At 42.8% G+C, this 17,713-nt stretch overlaps 3 protein-coding genes across 3 annotated transcripts; 1 reads left to right on the top strand and 2 right to left on the bottom strand.

Moving 5' to 3' along the window:
- Positions 1-857: 857 nt before the first annotated feature.
- PtA15_15A396 (uncharacterized protein) lies at positions 858-1,741 on the top strand (the record flags this gene model as incomplete). Its single annotated transcript, XM_053163597.1, has 2 exons — positions 858-1,198; positions 1,282-1,741. 2 exons carry the CDS (start codon positions 858-860, stop codon positions 1,739-1,741), a joined length of 801 nt encoding a protein of 266 aa, XP_053027557.1.
- A 1,198-nt stretch (positions 1,742-2,939) lies between these two features.
- On the bottom strand, positions 2,940-3,337 carry PtA15_15A397 (uncharacterized protein; the record flags this gene model as incomplete). Its single annotated transcript, XM_053163598.1, has 2 exons — positions 2,940-3,137; positions 3,212-3,337. 2 exons carry the CDS (start codon positions 3,335-3,337, stop codon positions 2,940-2,942), a joined length of 324 nt encoding a protein of 107 aa, XP_053027558.1.
- Positions 3,338-15,657: 12,320 nt separating this feature from the next.
- Positions 15,658-17,364, bottom strand: PtA15_15A398 (uncharacterized protein; the record flags this gene model as incomplete). Its single annotated transcript, XM_053163599.1, has 2 exons — positions 15,658-16,071; positions 16,225-17,364. 2 exons carry the CDS (start codon positions 17,362-17,364, stop codon positions 15,658-15,660), a joined length of 1,554 nt encoding a protein of 517 aa, XP_053027559.1.
- Positions 17,365-17,713: the final 349 nt, after the last annotated feature.

The following is a 17,713-nucleotide window of genomic DNA, read 5'->3' on the forward strand; positions in this document are numbered from 1 at the left end:
GCAATTCTTAATTCAATACTGAACAAACCCGTGAGAGTGTGTCCAACCTTGACCTTTGGATAATCCAATGGCTTCATTGCATTGCTCAAGACAACCCCTCACAGGAATGGCCGCTGAGCAGTGAGTTTGTGAAAAACTTGATTGAAAAAATATGTACAAGCTGAGAATCAGGGCTACAAAGTGGCATAGGAGGCTTTGAATTTTATGCTGAGAGAAATGATTACATACAAGAGCTGTAAACACAAAAATCATGATTTTCTGTGGAAATGTCTCTCAGCCTCAGGCAAAGAGTGGGACTTAAGTCCTAAGCCTCTCCTTCGGAGACGCTTCGCGCCTTCTTGGAGAGGTTAAGCTTGCTGAAGAATACGGCCGCGCGGTCGTGGCGCCATGGCCTTGTTGAATTTGCCCTGCGGTGTTGCGGCTGTAGTTGCTTGTCTGCAACCAGGGGTTGTTTGTCCTTGTGTTTCTGTTTGAGGTGCCCTTACAAGGCATACTCTCTCTTGTAGGGGTTTTTCCCCCCAGTTCCTTTTCATGTTCAGGCCAATTGCCAGTTACGTCTCATCTTGTGCGTGTGTCGATTCCATTGAGCCTCTGCATCCTGAAAAGCCCCGCTTCAGATCCAGAAATATCCGCCCATATCCGCAGGTTTCGGAACCTCGGGTTTCAGATATCTGGCTTGATCCGTGGTCCCTCGACAGATATCCCGGATTATGTACCGGATATCCCAGGCGGGATACTGGCTAAGTGCATGTCGCGTGGTCCTTCGATCGAGAGCCATCGCATTCGCGCCGCCATCAATTCGTCGCGTCCACCACCCACCAGCCGGCAATCACCGTACACACCGGGACAAGAGCAGGATGGCGTTGCCAAGATTCCAGAGGATGACGATCGAGCCGAAGGAGACAGTGCTGATGATGATCAAGATGGAGAAGATGGAGTTCATCCCGAACCGGAAGATCGCTAAGTTTAGGAACTTGGATTCGGAGATGATATTTGAAGACTTACGACCGCTGAAAGTGACCACCTTGCCGGTCTGGTTGATCATCGAATTGAAGCTGAAGAAATTGGGCAAAGTCGTCCTGCCCGCTTGGTTATCGTTGCTCGAATTAAAGAAACTCCTTCACTTCGAAGTCAATTCTCCGCAACTCTCGGAATTACCCTACTTCTGGTTCGAGCTCTCGAAATTGTTGATCGAAATGTTGAGTCTGGTTTCTTACCCTCCCAAGTTTCCAAACAAATATTGGGGATTTATTGAATTCAATCAATTGTCCATTCCTTTAGTGCGGCTGAGGACATCGATTCGTTGGAAGAGGTCAAGAAGACCCTGAAGGACTTGAAGGAAGTACGACAGAACAAGCTACGATCCAGTTTGAAATACAATCTGAGCAACCAGAGCCAACAAGCTCAACAGAGCCGGGACTACAACTTCAAGAACTTTCTCAACCATCTCGAGATCCCGAACCTGTCCCACTTCGAATTGAACGAAATCCGGTCCACCCTGACAATTTTGAACTCGAAGTTACAGAAATTCGACAACAGCAGTAATAACGATGAGTCCAATCAACAAGCTTCGACTAGTTTCTCAGGTTCTCATGCCCGACCTCAAGATTATTCCTCCCTCGACGCACAAACCCATTCCCAGTTCCAGTTCTATTCCGAACCTAATCAACCTCCACACCAGCCCCCACAAGGTCAACCCTCAACAACAAACCAGCTGGGAGGCCTACAAGAGGATATTTGAAATAAATAGAAAGTTAATCAAGGTGCTTATTATTTTTGGTTCAAATGATCAAATAAAGCAGAACACATGATAAATTGTCTGAAAAATACGTCCAGGGTCCAAAGTTTTATCACCTTTCACATCTGATTTCCACTCACCTGTATTGGCTTGAGAAGAATAATGAACTGTCAGTTTTGACATTTTCTTTTAATCCTAGCCAATAGTTGTTGAGTTAAACTGGATAATTAATGTCTTATTTTTGCACTAACTAGGCCAGCTAGATTTTCTGAAATGCTTGAATCAGGATTATCCCTTGAAGATATTACAGAAGAATTGAAGCCAAAGTTCTACAAAATGTATGCCTCTTTTTTGAAACACTGTGGAATTTATCTCAGGCAGCCATGGTTTCAGAATATAGAACTGACAGACAGAAAAATAGGCATCTAGTTCAATTTCTCGAATTGATAAAATTTGTGTCCCAGGAGCAAAAATCTTGGTTTCAAAATTATGCATCAAAGAAAACTGTCTCATTTGGTAAGTACTAGAGGCCAAAGCGGCTACACCGCTGCAGGGCATAGCCCCCTTTCCCCCTACTCACCCCTGGTGAGCCAGTACATTCCCCCAAAGGCAGAAAGCTTCCTGCTCCATTCATGCGGGCCCCCTCAATCCAAATGGCAGCTGCATTCCCAACATGGCCTCAAAAGATATGTGGAATTCTCTGGGAAATGATATTTGTGGAAGGCGCTTGGGCGGCTATAGTATTGCTGACAAGTGTCACTTGAAATGTCAGTGGCAGTTATTACTATGTATGCTGCAGCATAAACAGATATAAGACATGTAAAAGCTAACCATTTAGCTTGACTGCAATCAATAAAATTATGTAGTCAGGAATGATCAATCCTGCAAATTGTGCTAATTGGATTTATCAATGCTATCTGGTGTTTTGATTGTCATTGTTGAACTGACCCAAGAACCACGCCCAACGGCCAATTATGTTGTCCCCGTATTACATTGTGAGGATTAATGATAAACGTGCTCAACACCTCAGTTTGCGGATCCTATTGTAGGCCGCGCTAGTGGTAGAAAAAGTTGAGCCGCCGTGAAAGATGTTGAACATCGCCACTCACTTTGATAACATGTGGTAACGTCAACCAATAGTTAAATTGTCCGTCGCTGCAGGTTTGGAGGCGAGCTATATTTATGAAAGTTCCCACGGCATTTACAAGCAAGTATGCCGATGAGCTGCGGGACCTTGATCCTTGTATTGCTGCCAACACGGCAGTGTAGAATCAGAGTTCACCGAGTCATTGGTGGGTGCGGGCTTGACGGGGTTGGAGAAAGTGCTAGCCATTGCGGGAACGTCTGGGGCGGAGGTGATCATATGGTGGAGAGAGCCGTTCTGGAGTAGAGGGGATTGCTGGGCGAGTTGACGCCTTGCTTCTGCTTGGCTGAGCCGTTTGCTGGCTTGTTGCTTGGCTCCTACTGGCTAACCGGCGCGCTGTAGGTGTGATGTGGCTCGGTCGAGCTTCGTGCCGTTGGCTCCGTCTTGAGCATTTGTTTCCAACGGCTTAGTAGTGGGGGTGATACGGCCAGAAGGACTTTGAAGTTTTGACCCATGAAGTGGGACTTGTTTTGGATGTGTTTGTGTTTTGGATATTCCTTTGGAATTATTATTATGCAGTTGGGTCGCTGGTTTGGAACCAGATTGGCTTGAGGGCATCTGAAGTGCCAGTCAGTTTTTTGTAATAATTGGTCAAGAAGCTTGTTCACTCACCAGTTGGGCTTTTCCGCCTTGTGTCCATGGCCTGCTTGTCAGGTGGCTTATTGATTTGCCAACTTGGCAAAAATAGTAAGACATTGGTACAGACTGAGACCACACCACACAAAGTCGAGCAACCAGCTTGAGCAAGAAACATGTCAACCGCAAAGGCAGAATTGCCCACCAAGCTACTGGTTGAGAAACACATTGAATATATCCAGTCAATTGATCAAGTTGAGCAACACCAATCACCCATTCACCAATTCTGACTGACTGACAACATCTGCTACAGAACCGGAATAGCTTGGTGTATCATCTCACGGAGCATCTATGGATGAATGGTGTCTATTGGGATCTCGCCTCAACTGTCCGAGCGGATTACCGAGGCAGGAGATGATTGACTGGGTGATGAGCTGCTGGGGCCAGAATTGGGTGGGAGCTTTCTACCAGCCACGATCACATGATCACGCAATCCACTCTTTCCAACAAGCCTGGTTGTAACTGATCTATTTCTCGCTTGTGAGCCTGACGTGGGGTCTGGACAAAATGGGGATGGCATCACAAGGGTCAAGGTGGAAACGGTCGGCGGAGGGAAAGTAACAGCAGCGTGGCGGCCATTGATATCAGCCACTTGATCCATTTCTCGCTTGTGAGCCTGAGGTGGGGTCTGGACAAAATGAGGATGGCATCACAACGGTCAAGGTGGAAACAGCCGGCGGAGGGAAAGTAACAGCAGCGTGGCGGCCATATATATCAGCCACTGAGACACGTCAAACGGGATACTATGGTGAGGCAAGTGGCTGGCCTGTTGGGTATTTAAAGGGGGGAAGCATTAAGCTCGATAGCACCCCAGGGGATCCGGTTTTGTCCTACCCCTTCCCTGGGAGCCCCATAACCACTTGGTTAGGCCCTCCCTGGACACCTTTAACAACCGGCCCACTTTTGCTTGTTGCTACGGCACAGCTGGAGGGTCATCCATAGGGCCTTTGGGCCTTTGGGGATTTTCAACATGTGCTGTGAGATGAATGTGACTTTTTTTGTTGCATTTTTTGAGAAATAAACACCCCAAAACTTAGATCTAGGGGTCTAGGATTTTATGGATTTAAGAAAGTGGGATGATATAAATTACTTTGAAGAATTGTACAGAGAATGGATAAAAAGCCAAAAAAAAGACCTCCTAACAGGTCTGTCAGACAGAAAAATTCAAATTATTAATCTCAGAAATAAGTATGTGAAACTGAATGTGGGCTCTTTTAGATAAATCCATTCAAATGCCAAAAGATGAAGAGGGGAATATCCCAAGAGATGGCCCAATTGATAACTCAAGTGCTAGAAAATCTACTTGGTGGCAGAAAATTGTTGAAGCATGGCACAAGCTTTCTCAAAAGATTAAGAAATCTTGTCAACTACAATCCCATTCATAAAAGATAGTGGAAGACTTCCCTTTGGCTCTGTAGCCCCCCACATATCTAGATCTGCAGCCTGTAATGTGGATTTTTGGAGAAAAATCTAGTCACAGAGGCTGCAGATCTGACTCTGTAGCCCCCTACAGATTTGAAGGGCAGTCTCCCAGTAGTCCAGAAATTTGTTTTTTCTTTTCTGTCTCATATTTCATTTTATCAAGAAAGATGTCCTAGTTTATTAAAACCCCAGATTCACCAAGAAAAAAGTCAAGGGCTTCCCCCACCTATCACTAAAAAGCTCAACAAAATTTAGGCCCTGTTTGGCAGCAGTTATGTTATGTGATAACAACGATGGGCCACTACGCTACGCTACGCTACGGGCCAATATCCGTTAGTGTATCCGTGGTTATTTGGCGAGACAAATGGGGTATTGTTATCCCCAATTATAGCCCAATACACTAATAGTTAGTGTATCCAAAGTTTCTCATTGAAGATCTTGGGTATTGTTATCCAGAATACACTCAAAATACACTAACAGGTAGTGCATTTCTTTTGGATAACCAACATTTCCCTGAAAGTTAGTGTATCAGAGTTAGGATAACAATCTTCTGCACTACAGTATCTGTTATTTCATGGTTTTCAGCCTCTATAAAATGATTCTCAAAACATCATGTCCCAGTTTTTTTTTTTTTGTAACACAAAACTAACTTTTACTACCAAAAATGTCAATACACTGAAAGTAATTTTATCATTAATTGCAGAGATAAACTGACAGTTATTGTATTTGTTATCAGGAATAACAACAGATAACAATCATGAAACTAGGATTGGGTTATTGTTAACCTGGCATATTTCAGCTACACTACCAATACAATAACAGCCAAAAAGAATAAAATCAAAAAGATGTATTGTTATTGCAATAAAATCAAGGATAACAGTATTATTTGTGTAGTGCAGTGGAAAAAACTAACAATACAGTTAGTGTATCAGCCCACTGTTGGTGATAACCACCTGTTTTGTATAACCGAGCCTCACTGAGGCTCATATTGTATCACTGGCACATTTGGAAGATTTGAGAAGTGATGAGGGTCATGAGTCAGCACAACTTTGCTCATCATCCCAGGCATTTTTGATCTAGTGCTGGATTGCTTTGTTTTATGTAGGTTGTAATTGTTCTGTGAAAGCTGACCGCAGCACCCGGGGTGCAGCCGGTGAGCCATCCCGGAGTCCAGACCAAATTTCCACGAGCACCCCTTTGATAGCCCTCAATATGATTATGTAGTCAACCTCTGTCCAATTGCATGCACTTGTGGAACACTCGGGGCTTGGACTGAATTTGGTGAACCAATGTCAAATATTCATTCCCCCTAATGATTTTGAAATGTGGTACCAAGCAGTCTTTCAGCGGACCTGAGACTGATGAAATTGATTCCACTTGATCTGGAAACCACAGGGTGGCTGGCATTGGCAATAACTGACATCTTCCTGCAAAGATTGCTATACTTGGCAGTTGGATTTTATGGTGGACACTCGGTGTCCTCATTCTCTCACCGTTTGTGGTGGTACCCCTGTTAAGCACAATTGGCTACAATCCGTTTGGAATCCAGCCCCTGCTCAGCCTGCTGTTTGCCTGTTTCTGGCCCTTCCAGAAATCTCCACCATTCAGCAATATTAACATGTTGCCCCCCGTCAAGAGAAAACCTGCCGTCATCTTCAGCCACAGCCTTGGCAACTTGTCTTCCGGCTGGTCCTTCCTGGCCAAACAGCTTGGTTTGCACATGCCTTGGATCAATTGGTTTGCACCAGATTCCTTGCCTACATCCAGTCCTCATCATAGTCTAGCTTGATTATTCACATGGCAAGATTGCCTTGACAGGTATTCCATTAATTGGTTGGTCCATCAAGGGTGTAAGCTGCACACAATGATGCTGTAGATTGACTTTGAACCACACATCCGCTTACCAACCCAACTCCATTGGATGCATCTACTGTCTAGTTTCCCAGATGCCCCAGTCCAACCAGTGACGCTAAATATGGGAGCAATGATGCCATTGTGGTCAGTTTCACACAGAAAAAAAAATAATCTTATGCTCATTTGATATAATTGGGATGCGTCTGAGGTACATGGCTAATATGAACATGCGTGCAGGTTTGGCATTTTGGGCCTCCGGCCGGATGCACTGGAGGACAAAAAAGGGCTTCTTGAAAGTGTGAAGGTGAGAAGCTCATTATCATTGTTCCCTTTTCCACCTTTGGGTAGACCTTCAGCCCTAAATGTGTGTATATATCCCACCCTATTTTTCTTTGTTGCTCATCTGTTCTGCTTGTCTAGACCATTAAATTTTTGGTTGAGAAGCAGGTCAAAGCAGGCATTCCCTCTGAGAGAATTGTTGTTGGGGTTTTTCACAAGGTCTTTTGTCATAAATTTACTATTCCATACTTTTTTTTTGTGGGTTATTGCCTCCTGGCCTTTATTTCTTGTTATCTTACTAGGTCTTCTCAATTCCTTGCTTCTTCCTGCACCAGGTTCTGCAATTTCCATCCTCACCAGTCTCATTACTCCTTCCCCATTGGCCGGGGTTGCCTGTCTGTCAGGATTTTTGACCTTGAAAGAAAAGGTCAAACATTTTAGTCTTCACTTCCTTTTTTCTCACTTAAACATAATCAAGTTCAGAAAAAGAATCCCCAGCTCATCTGCCTTGCTCAAATTCTGGCTTCCCTTTGGGGTATCCCTGGCTCACGCTTCTAAGCTGAGTGTCTTTTGGGGGCATGGTACTGATGATCCAGTTGTTCAGTTGAGTATCCAGTCTTTCAAGAGAGATAAAAATATCAACAAAGGCACTGATATCTTCCTTCTCTCACATTTTTCCTCTTTACGTAGGTACCAATGGGGGGCTAAGTTGGTTGATTTCCTTAATGAAGACTTAGGGCTAACAAATGTTAAATTCAAGTCTTATCCAGGTAAGAATAACATTCCTTTTGATATATCCAGTTTTTTCATCACCTTGATTTGTTCCTGACAGCTGATTCTCAGATGGGTTGTCATAAAAAAACCTACAGGTTTGGTGCATAGTGCTTCGCTACTTGAATTAAGGCACATTTTAGAATGGTTGTTGTCTCCCCTCCCCAACCAATAGATTGCAGCACACTGCTCCAGAGAATATTACAGTGAAACCTGTCCAAGGGCATCCCACTGGAGAATACCATAAATATGCCATTACAAGGGTTATGACCATGTAAAACAATCCACACAACAATACTAAAACCATAGATGTACAAATTCAGGTAGGGTCTGTCATGAGGGACTTTCCAACATGGATGTCAGCTTTCCATTTCTGTGATACCTGCGTACATCATGAAAAACATGCAAGAAGATATATTTAAACTGCTAGGGGAAGTTATGAGTAGTGAGTGAGGAAATAGAAGCCCCTCAGAACATGTGTTTCATGATCAATAATAGGGCCTAAGTTATCAGCAAGATGGAGGTGGATGTTGTCCTCAATCAACATGAGATGAAGCTGAGGCTGTGTTCTGGATGATTATTAAACAAAGGTGTGGTTTTGATTTCAGTACAGGGAGTACTTTCAAACATGATAGCACCCAAGAGGCAAATTTAAATATTTGATATGGGTTTGGAGTCTGTGGTGGCGCTGCTAAAGTGGTTTTGGGGTGCTACATTTGGTTTAGCAACCCGGCCTAGAGCATTTCCACTGCAGGCCCAATTTGGGTCCCTAGTGGGAATTTTCAGGATTTTAACCACTCAACCACCACAGTTTCTAGTATAGTTGCATTCAAAATTTACCACCATCCCTAAATATTTTCCTTGAGTCCCTACATGTAGGGACTCCAAGGGATTCACAATGTGGTATACAAAGTGGGAAAAATCAAAAGTTTTCTCTCATATGTATATTTACTCATAGAAGGCCTCAAATTACAACCAAACAGACCCCATAATCAGATTCTACGGCCAGCTTAACCCCTATTCACTGCTGGAACCATAACTGGAGCCCCACTGCACTGGAAGTTAGACCCTTCAGGCAACCTGTAGCACCCAGTCAAACCCCTGTCACACACCTCAAGTCACCTTTCCCTAATATAATGCATATACTAGTTTTTCTTTGTTTGCTATCTGCATGACATCATTCAGTACTGCCCCTGCAGTCTGTGCCATTGTTCTCTGCATTCTAGAACTTTCACCTCCACTCTTGTTTGGTTTTATTGCATTGCATGCTACTTTTCCCCGCATCATGCATGCACTCCTTGCATAAATTGTAGACAGCCCAGGCCAGCCAAAATCTCTCACTGGGGCTGCCCTGGTGCTAAAATCCCTCACATTTGTCTATATAAGGAGCTCTCTCCCCCCCCCCCCCCCCATTTGTAGTTCCTCATTCTATTACTCATCAGTGATTTACTCACCACCTGTACTCACAACACTTACAACCTACTAGTACACTCATAACAACCCTTACATAGCAATACATCTTTATACTGTGTCTTGAACAAACTCATCTTGAGCATTCAACACCTATCACCTTATTGAAACTTGCCAAGAGGAGCTTGGTGGGTATTGTAGCTGGTATTATAGAAGGGCAGAGCTTGCACCTCTGTCATCCCCTTCTCCATTCATCAAAAGGTTTTCACAACCAATTTTTGAGTCTTACATTGTAGTGTTGAGAATGGGTTGGTTGTGGGCTGGCCCACTCCAATTTTTCTTTGACCCAACAAGTACTCAGGGAATTATTATGGTATTCAAAATTGCATATGCCACTGTTTACATAAAATCATAAAGCCCATTTTGGCTGGGAGATGTCAGCGTGCATAAAACTTAAAGTGACATCTCCCAGCCAAAATTGCAGTTTATGATTTTATGTAAAAAAATCTTATGCAATTTTGAATACCATATATGTCATACTTTGCCCATGTGCATGGGATTCTTGGAATTTGCAATGGAATGGGCTGGGTTTTACCAATGGTGGGCTGCTACGCTACATTTAGTCTGTAGTTCAGCGCAGCGTAGCGGATCTAAACTACAAATTACGGGGTTTTCTGTTAGCAGACAGTGATTGCCCACTACTGCTAACAGGCACCCCTTAAAACTACAGGGCCTCTATTGCCGCTATCAGCGCTAGCAGTGCTATTCAACCGATAAAAATGCTGATAGCGCTGTTAGCGCCCGGTGGTGTAGCGTAGCGGCCCGTAGCGGGCGCTACACTGATCTAACAGCACTGTGTCAGGAACTATGCAACGCTAAACTAGCGGATAGCGCACGCTACAGATATTTTAGTGTAGTGGCCCACCGTTGTTTGTACTAACACTAAAAAAAACTCGAGAAACTGTTGCCAGCTGCCATGCAATACAACAAAGGCGCCTTTGAATATTGCATGTCACCTGGCAGCAGTTTCTTGAGTTTTCACACTGCTATTCATTCACCCAGAGAATCAATAGTAAAACCAGCTCCCCTTCAATGACCATTTGGTTAATTTAAGATAAGGTGTGGTTTCTTGATGACTGCCTTGGAATTTCATCAAATAAATTTGCTTTTTTTCTGTATGGGTTTGTGCAGTTTATTGAGGGCTGTTATATACATACTGCCCTTGATTGGGCTCCAGTCATTGGCAAGTGTATTAATTTATGTACATGAAATGTTTCATGAATGTTTAGAGAATCCATGTCATTGGCTAGATTAGTGTGGGCTAACTAGCTTGGATTAAGATTGGAATATGCTATTCCTATTAACCAAACACATTTGTGGGGATTAGCAGGTTGGAGTTATGTGTTGAAGTGCCTATATGTTATGTGTTTGGAACCTAAACACATAAATCTCATGCTTGTGAGCATAATGAATATTCATCTTGGTTTTGGTTCCAGGATTAGGGCCGGGGGTCTAAATCTATAACCCACTAGCTCCAAAAAGAGCTCCGGGTCAAGTTTATCTTGGGTTAATCCAACCTGATACGGGTGCAGGGTCAAACTACAGTTGCGCGCGGCATTCTGCTGTACAGAGCTGCCCGCACAGCCTGGTTGTGCCACACAGGGGACTGGCTGCAAGGTAAATTTTTGGAGTCTACAGGGTGTATAGATTCCAAATCTAAAATGGCAACCTATTCAGTCCAGCCATTTTTTATTTTCTATTCTGAAAGACCATATTTTGGGACCCACCCCCCATATATGGGCCTAAATGCATAAGTACAGGGCCCTAAACCCATAATGATGTTTCCTGGTTAATTCCTAAATCCATACATGGAGGTAAAAACTGCAATTAAATAATTGCAGGATTGTCCTGTGGGTATAAAACCAGAGCTAACAATGTCCTAGGCCCCCAAAACCACTCAAAAAACTGTACTTGTTTCCAGTTTTTGGGCCCAGCCCAAAACCTTGTACAGTGGAATGCCACGCGCAACTTGGTGACCTAATCCAGGTGCTCTTACAGACCCCCTTTGAAGGCTTGTGGTGTACGCCACAGCAGTTTGGGGCGGTAAAACTGGCTGTGCAGTCCCAATGATCAAATTTTAGCGACGCAAAACTAGGGCCCGCGGTGGAAGTCCTCTTAGCACCCGCGGTGGAGACGCTCTAGTAGGCCACCCTTGGAAACATATTTTGTAGTATTGTCCGTGAATTGTTATTCTCTAGTGTTTTGTTACTCAATCAGTTACATATTCAAACAAGCATGCGCACAGTTTTCTGACGGGTCTCCGCGAGGTACATCATGTACATACGTGCTTGCCAATTTGTTTCAGTTCCCCGAGCTACAAAAATGGGCTGGACTGAAGGGGTGGACCAAGTTGCAATGTCTGAATCTAATTGCGACTAGTCCAAGCAGGAAAAACTCCTTAGTTATCCTCCTTTGAAATAACTTCTTCGGAAAATAGCAAACCTGGTTTTCCAACTCACTCTCTGCTTCCCTAGCCAATTGTTAGAATGATGCTAATCAAAACCAATTTTCATGTCCTATTCGCCGTTTACGGGATCTTACTTCCCTGTGAAGCAATGTACAACTTCTTTCATGATTCCACTAGCCAAATTATTCCGGGACGAAACTCCGACCCCTCCCCTGAGAGCTCTTTGGCATTGGCAATTGAGAGACCAGCGACATCAAATTCTCAAGTCCGCCAGAGTAATAATCACAGTATGCTCGTGTTTAGGCACGGAAATAACATCAACACACCAGAAGAGCTTAAAAAAGCAGGGCATGAGTTGAAGCTTGCTTCGACTGGCCAGTTCCAGAATCAAAAATATGATGCTAGTAGTGGTAAACATTGGGAAGCTGAGCGAAATTACAACAAAGAATCCTGTTTTTTGGCTTCAGGGTCATTTCTAGGTGTGAAGAAGACTAGGAATCTCATTGATAATGGACATTTGGGAAGCTATGATTCATCAGTTGTTACAGATTTGGTACATCATCTTACACATGGAATCTTACCACAGCAAAAAGTCAGAATGGAATCCCATTCTGAAAAATCAATTGCAAAACTCCAAGCTCCCAATTTGGATGGAACAAGAGATTTTCTGGGTATGTTTGGGCTTTCTTCAGAAACTGAAAATCTAGCCCAAGAAAACCTCCACTACCATAGTAGATGTTCTTCTGACGAGCAAGATAAGTCGATACTGGGGACCTCTACAGAAAATTTCCATCATGTTGCTTCACATCTTTCTGCCAAACCTATGGAGTATCATCACATAGATGGTCCAGTATACAAGAAACCTAAAATTTACAATCCTTTGCCAGAATCCAAATCCAAAGAACTGATTGAAGGCCAAGATGAAGGTTTGAGTTTGGAGAATGAGAATTACAAAGGCAAATCCATCAAAAGCAGCAAGGATCTTGGACATTTCATGGTGAAAAATAAGACATATAATCAGGAAACAGTGGCTTCTGAATCTAGAATTCAGGCAAATATCTTTCAAGAAAAGGAAGGAAATTGCCACCATCTGGCATCCAGCTCGCAAGATGGCTCCAAATTGAATGATATTGCCAATGAGCCAAAGTTGAAGGAAATAAATTTTGATATAGATTTGTTCTTTATTGAACATCCATCTTCAAAAGTTGAGCATGGACTCCACCGTTTTTTTCTTTTAAAACAATTCACTGAAAAAAGAAAGATTGTGTTTAATGCTCAAGATGCTCCTTACTTTTTTGATAGAATCAATGCAATATATTCCATCAAAGATGTTTCAGAATCAAAGGAAAACAAAAGGAAAAGAAAAAATTTCAATAGAACAGAGCGCCTAGCCAAATTTGAAGAATCCTGGTCTAATGAAAAGCTATGGTTCCAATTTTGGGAAAAAAAGACTGGTGCCAATTTCAAAAATAAAATCAAGGATGGAGACTACAGAAGATTGCTTCAAATATTCTTATTATATGTTGGAGCAATAGATACTATTATTTGTCCATCAGGAAAAACGGGAAACTTAGTTCAAAACAAGGAATCACCTTTCAAAAATTCACTTGAGAGATTTTGGAAATTCAATAAAATTATATTCAATGATCATGAAATGAAGACTGAATTTCTCATTTATAAGTCACAAAAAAGATCAACACCTAAATTGGTATGGTGGTTTTTGGATTTTTGGCTTCAAGAACCAGGAAGAGATGATATTAGAGATCTGTACCTCAAGGAAAAGCAAAGAAAAAAGAGTGGCTTTAAACAATTCTTCAATTGCATCATTCAATCCTGCACTACAAACTTAAACCATCAGTTAAAATATGGCCACAATTGTCCCAAATATAAAGAAGCTACACATCAGATAATTGCATGTTCCAAAAAGGGTGATTCAATGGATATTGAACCAAAGATGAAAGTTCTTCATTTTGATGTAGACCTAATAGAAATAGAAAATCCATCTTCAATTGTCAAACAAGAACTTCAAAGTTTCTTTCAATCAGAAGAATTACTTGAAAGCAGAAGAGTTGTGTTTGATTCTGAAAAGGCTTCAAAGTTTTTTGATAAAATAAAAGCAATATATTGCAGAAGAGATACTTCAGTATCACAGTTGCCTTTGGAAAATAAGAAGAAAAGGCGGAATTTTAACACCTCAAACCTTGTAAGAAAATTTGCAGAATTATGGGCCAATCAAAAACTATGGTTCAGATTTTGGGAAAACCAGACTGGTACCAACTATGAAAGTGTGATGAAGGATGAAAACTCAAAGAAAATACTTCAGCTATTTTTCATATATGTTCAAGCAATAGATGCTATTGTCTCCCCATCAGGACAGGGTGTAAACCTAATTCAAAACAAGGAATTCCTTTTTGAACATTCACTCAAGAGATTTCAAGAAAAAAGAGAAATACTGAACAATGATGAATTTGATATTGAAGATCTTACCTCTCGACCATTTAATAGAATGATTGCTCAATTAACATGGGTTTTTGTCGATTTTTGGCTTCAGGAACCAGGAAGAGAGGATCTTAAACAATTATACTCGAGGGAAAAGGATCAGAAAGTAAATCATAATGGCTTCAAACAATTCTTCAATGCTATCATTCAATTCTCTACCAAGGGTTTGAACAATAACTTAAAATATGGTCCAAATCATTCTGAACAGTGAACAAAGATGGGATTTCAGCTTCCTCTTCATTCCAATGCACCCCAAAAACATAGAAAATCCTCACTTGTGTCATCCATTAGTACCAGCTGTTTTTTGTCAATTTCCTGTTTACATCTGGAGTCATGTCCTCAAGTACTCACTATGATTTCCTTGGTATATGAATTAATACCTTAGGCTTGACATATATCTTATTGTTTGTTCCATACTTTCCTTATGTACGCCTCCACTTTCACTACATAGATTTGTTCTGCGATATTTGCAACATGTTTCAGTCTCTTGTGTTGGACCTTCAGGGTGCAACCGGGTTGTGTTTGTGCCGAAAAACAAGGCTCCAGCCCGCCAGACAAATATCACGAGCCGCGGTGGGCAGACATTACCTGTTTGGGTAACGCTGTCCGTCACATAACGAATTATGTTACGTTCTCCACCAGTTACCGATAGTCGGCGGCCTGGTACGATATCCGACTTTTTTTAAAAAAGAAAAAAGGATAACGGAATACGAGTTACGATAGCGGGTAGCGCAACAGATGTTTCCATTAATGCCGAGTTACGGAAGTTATCCAAAGTCCAGCACGACACGCGAAGCATGTGACCTGAAATGCAATGTCCCTTGCGCAGCGACTGCGCAGTGACTGCGTCAGTGACTAATCCTACTCAGGTACAACAAACGTAAAACAAGATTTTTGGGGGGAAACTTTGTATCCAAAACACAAAATTCGCGGAATTTACATCGGCTTGATAGGGGCTCTCCGGTGTCCTCGCCGGACCATCATCGGTCGCGCCGCCTCGATGGCCTTTTCACTTACCCCAGTTGTGGAGTGCTCAAGCGTTGATCAGTTCCAACTTTATTGCCAGCCTTACTTATACCACTCGGTGCACTTCCAGGGGATGATGTCACATCTCCAAGCCCAAGACAATGGATTCCACAGGAAATTGGCTCGGAAGAAGCTTTCTCCTTGACAGAGCTTAGCGGGCATGTGTTAGCCTCGCCTTGATAGATTGCCAACTCTATGGGTATTCAAGTATCCAAAGTCTCAAAAACTTGACGGTTAATCAAAACAATCTGGACATCAAAGGAGATTCACTCTCAAAGTGAAAGGTCTGTTGCCCCAGAAAAACTGATAAATCAGACAAAAAAGTGGGAGGGATGTAAGGAAGGATAAAAGCACAACAGAACTATTCAAGTGACCAGCTATCTTAATTTAACTTGTACAGCTCTGATTAAACTATTCATTGCGCACAATTTGAGTGCTGAGATTTTCAATGGAGCAGTAGAATATAGTGTTGAAGAAAGACTTGACAGTATCCATGCTCAACCTATCTCCTAAGATCTTAGCCACAAAATCTTGTCTGAAAGTTTGCAACCAAGCCCCAACCAATTTCCACATTGCTGGAGTCTTGCTCTGTGCTTTGGATTTCAGGACCAACTTGTTCAAGAGATACTCTCGTGATCTATTGCTGTCTTGTTTTTCTGGATTGAACAGGTTCTCTAAGACCAGGAAAGCTTCTTCTAATCCATCCATCCCGGAAAATCCTTCCTTCTCTTTTCTTTTGTCAGGAACAATGGAGTCAATCATCTCGACAAAAACAAGGAAATTGATTATTGTGTCTCGAAGTTGCTCAGTTTTCACCAGTTCAATCTGGTCAATTGGGTGTAATATTCCAGGATTCATTGCCCAGTTAAGTTTTTTCTTCCAATGTGAATACCAAGCATGTCTGTGTTCCAAAAGTATCTTATGAGCAATTTCCATCCTTTTTCTTCCTGCTTTATTATCATTGTCATTAAAACTAACTTCTTCATTTTTCAATATCTCATTGTCCCCTTCTCCAAAATCCTCATCATCTGGCTCATGCCAATTCACATGAGTATGATGTCTGACAATTTGATCTGGAGTCATGACCAACAGTTTAGTTCCTTTAACAGGATCCAATCGAGTTGGAATTTTGCCAATCAGCTCAATAATATTCGAGCGAAATCTCCGTTTGTTGGGTGTATGACTAGTGAAAGCATTCTCATCAAAAACCAATCTTCTCAATGCCTGAGATGCATTCCTAGCCATGTCAACACATTGACTGCCGAAGGATTCCTGGGTAGTCAGAATGATTGACGGAAATTCGGCGACACATTTCTTGGTGCCCGAGAATGCAAACCACGTGATCAGTTGACGATTTGAATCGTCGGGATGATCCAGGATTTCCGGGGCCCAAATAATACGTTTCTTTGGCGGCTTGATGATACTTGAAGTAGTGGAAGCACCGATGCTTGAGGTACTGGCTTGAAGGCTTGTAGTTCCGTGAGAGTCTGTGAAAGGAGTTCCAGCTGACGCTTGAGAAGCCGTCAAAACCTTTCGTGTTGATCTGGCTAGACGGTGAGGCCTCCAAGAACGCGGCAGGGGCTTCAGACGCGCCTCGTCCAAGGCATTTAATAACGGATCGTGAAATTTCCGCTTTCTATTTGGACCGTAAACGCTCTGGTTCAAGTCCAAGGATCCTTCCGCCGGCAGAAGTGGGGATTGTGGGACAGACGGTAGCTGGCTTCCCGAGGGAACCATACCTGGATCGCATGATGCGGTTAACCACTGATTGACTGAACCGCTGCTTTGCGGATTCCCTCCGCCCGTGGTAATTAACGGGCTGCTAAAGACAGGCGGGCTTGAGAATCCTCCATGCGATTCAGCAGAAATGAGAAATGGAATATCCAAATGCGTTTGTGGATAAGCTTCTTCTCTGGTGAAGCTGCAATGTGATTCGGGGTAATTTGGAGAACTGGCAGTCATGGGAGGCAAAGATGACATTAACTGATCGATCTCTTCCGCTGTTGGGGGCTCCCAATGGATGATTGCATCAAAATCATATAGCCACTCGTCGTATCCATTGCATTTGATAATTGTCAGTGAAAACCATATCAGCAGATGGCCGATGCCCAGTCGCATCACTAATCAAGAGCTATTGATGGATTATGATGGTCAAAGTGTGGGTCAATCCTATGTGTTATTTTTGGAGGCAGATATCTAAGACTGGAGTGTAGCCTGTTCTCCGGTAGTTAATGACCACTGTTGGGGGCAAACACATGATGAGAGGCTGGCTCTTAACTCGACAGTCATGAGGAACTTCAGCCGGCCACCTTGCTCAGTTGTATGTCGATCAAGAATTTGAAACGCTGGCCCGGCTCAGCTGGGGCCCTGGACCGTCTGGAGTCTGGACGAAGCTCCGCTATACAAGTTTCCCCAGGTGGCGTAGTGATTCCCATCATAATTTTGAAGTACAAAATTTGCACCCCCC

Source organism: Puccinia triticina, chromosome 15A (genome assembly GCF_026914185.1).
Source record: "Puccinia triticina chromosome 15A, complete sequence".
Classification (NCBI taxonomy): domain Eukaryota; kingdom Fungi; phylum Basidiomycota; class Pucciniomycetes; order Pucciniales; family Pucciniaceae; genus Puccinia; species Puccinia triticina.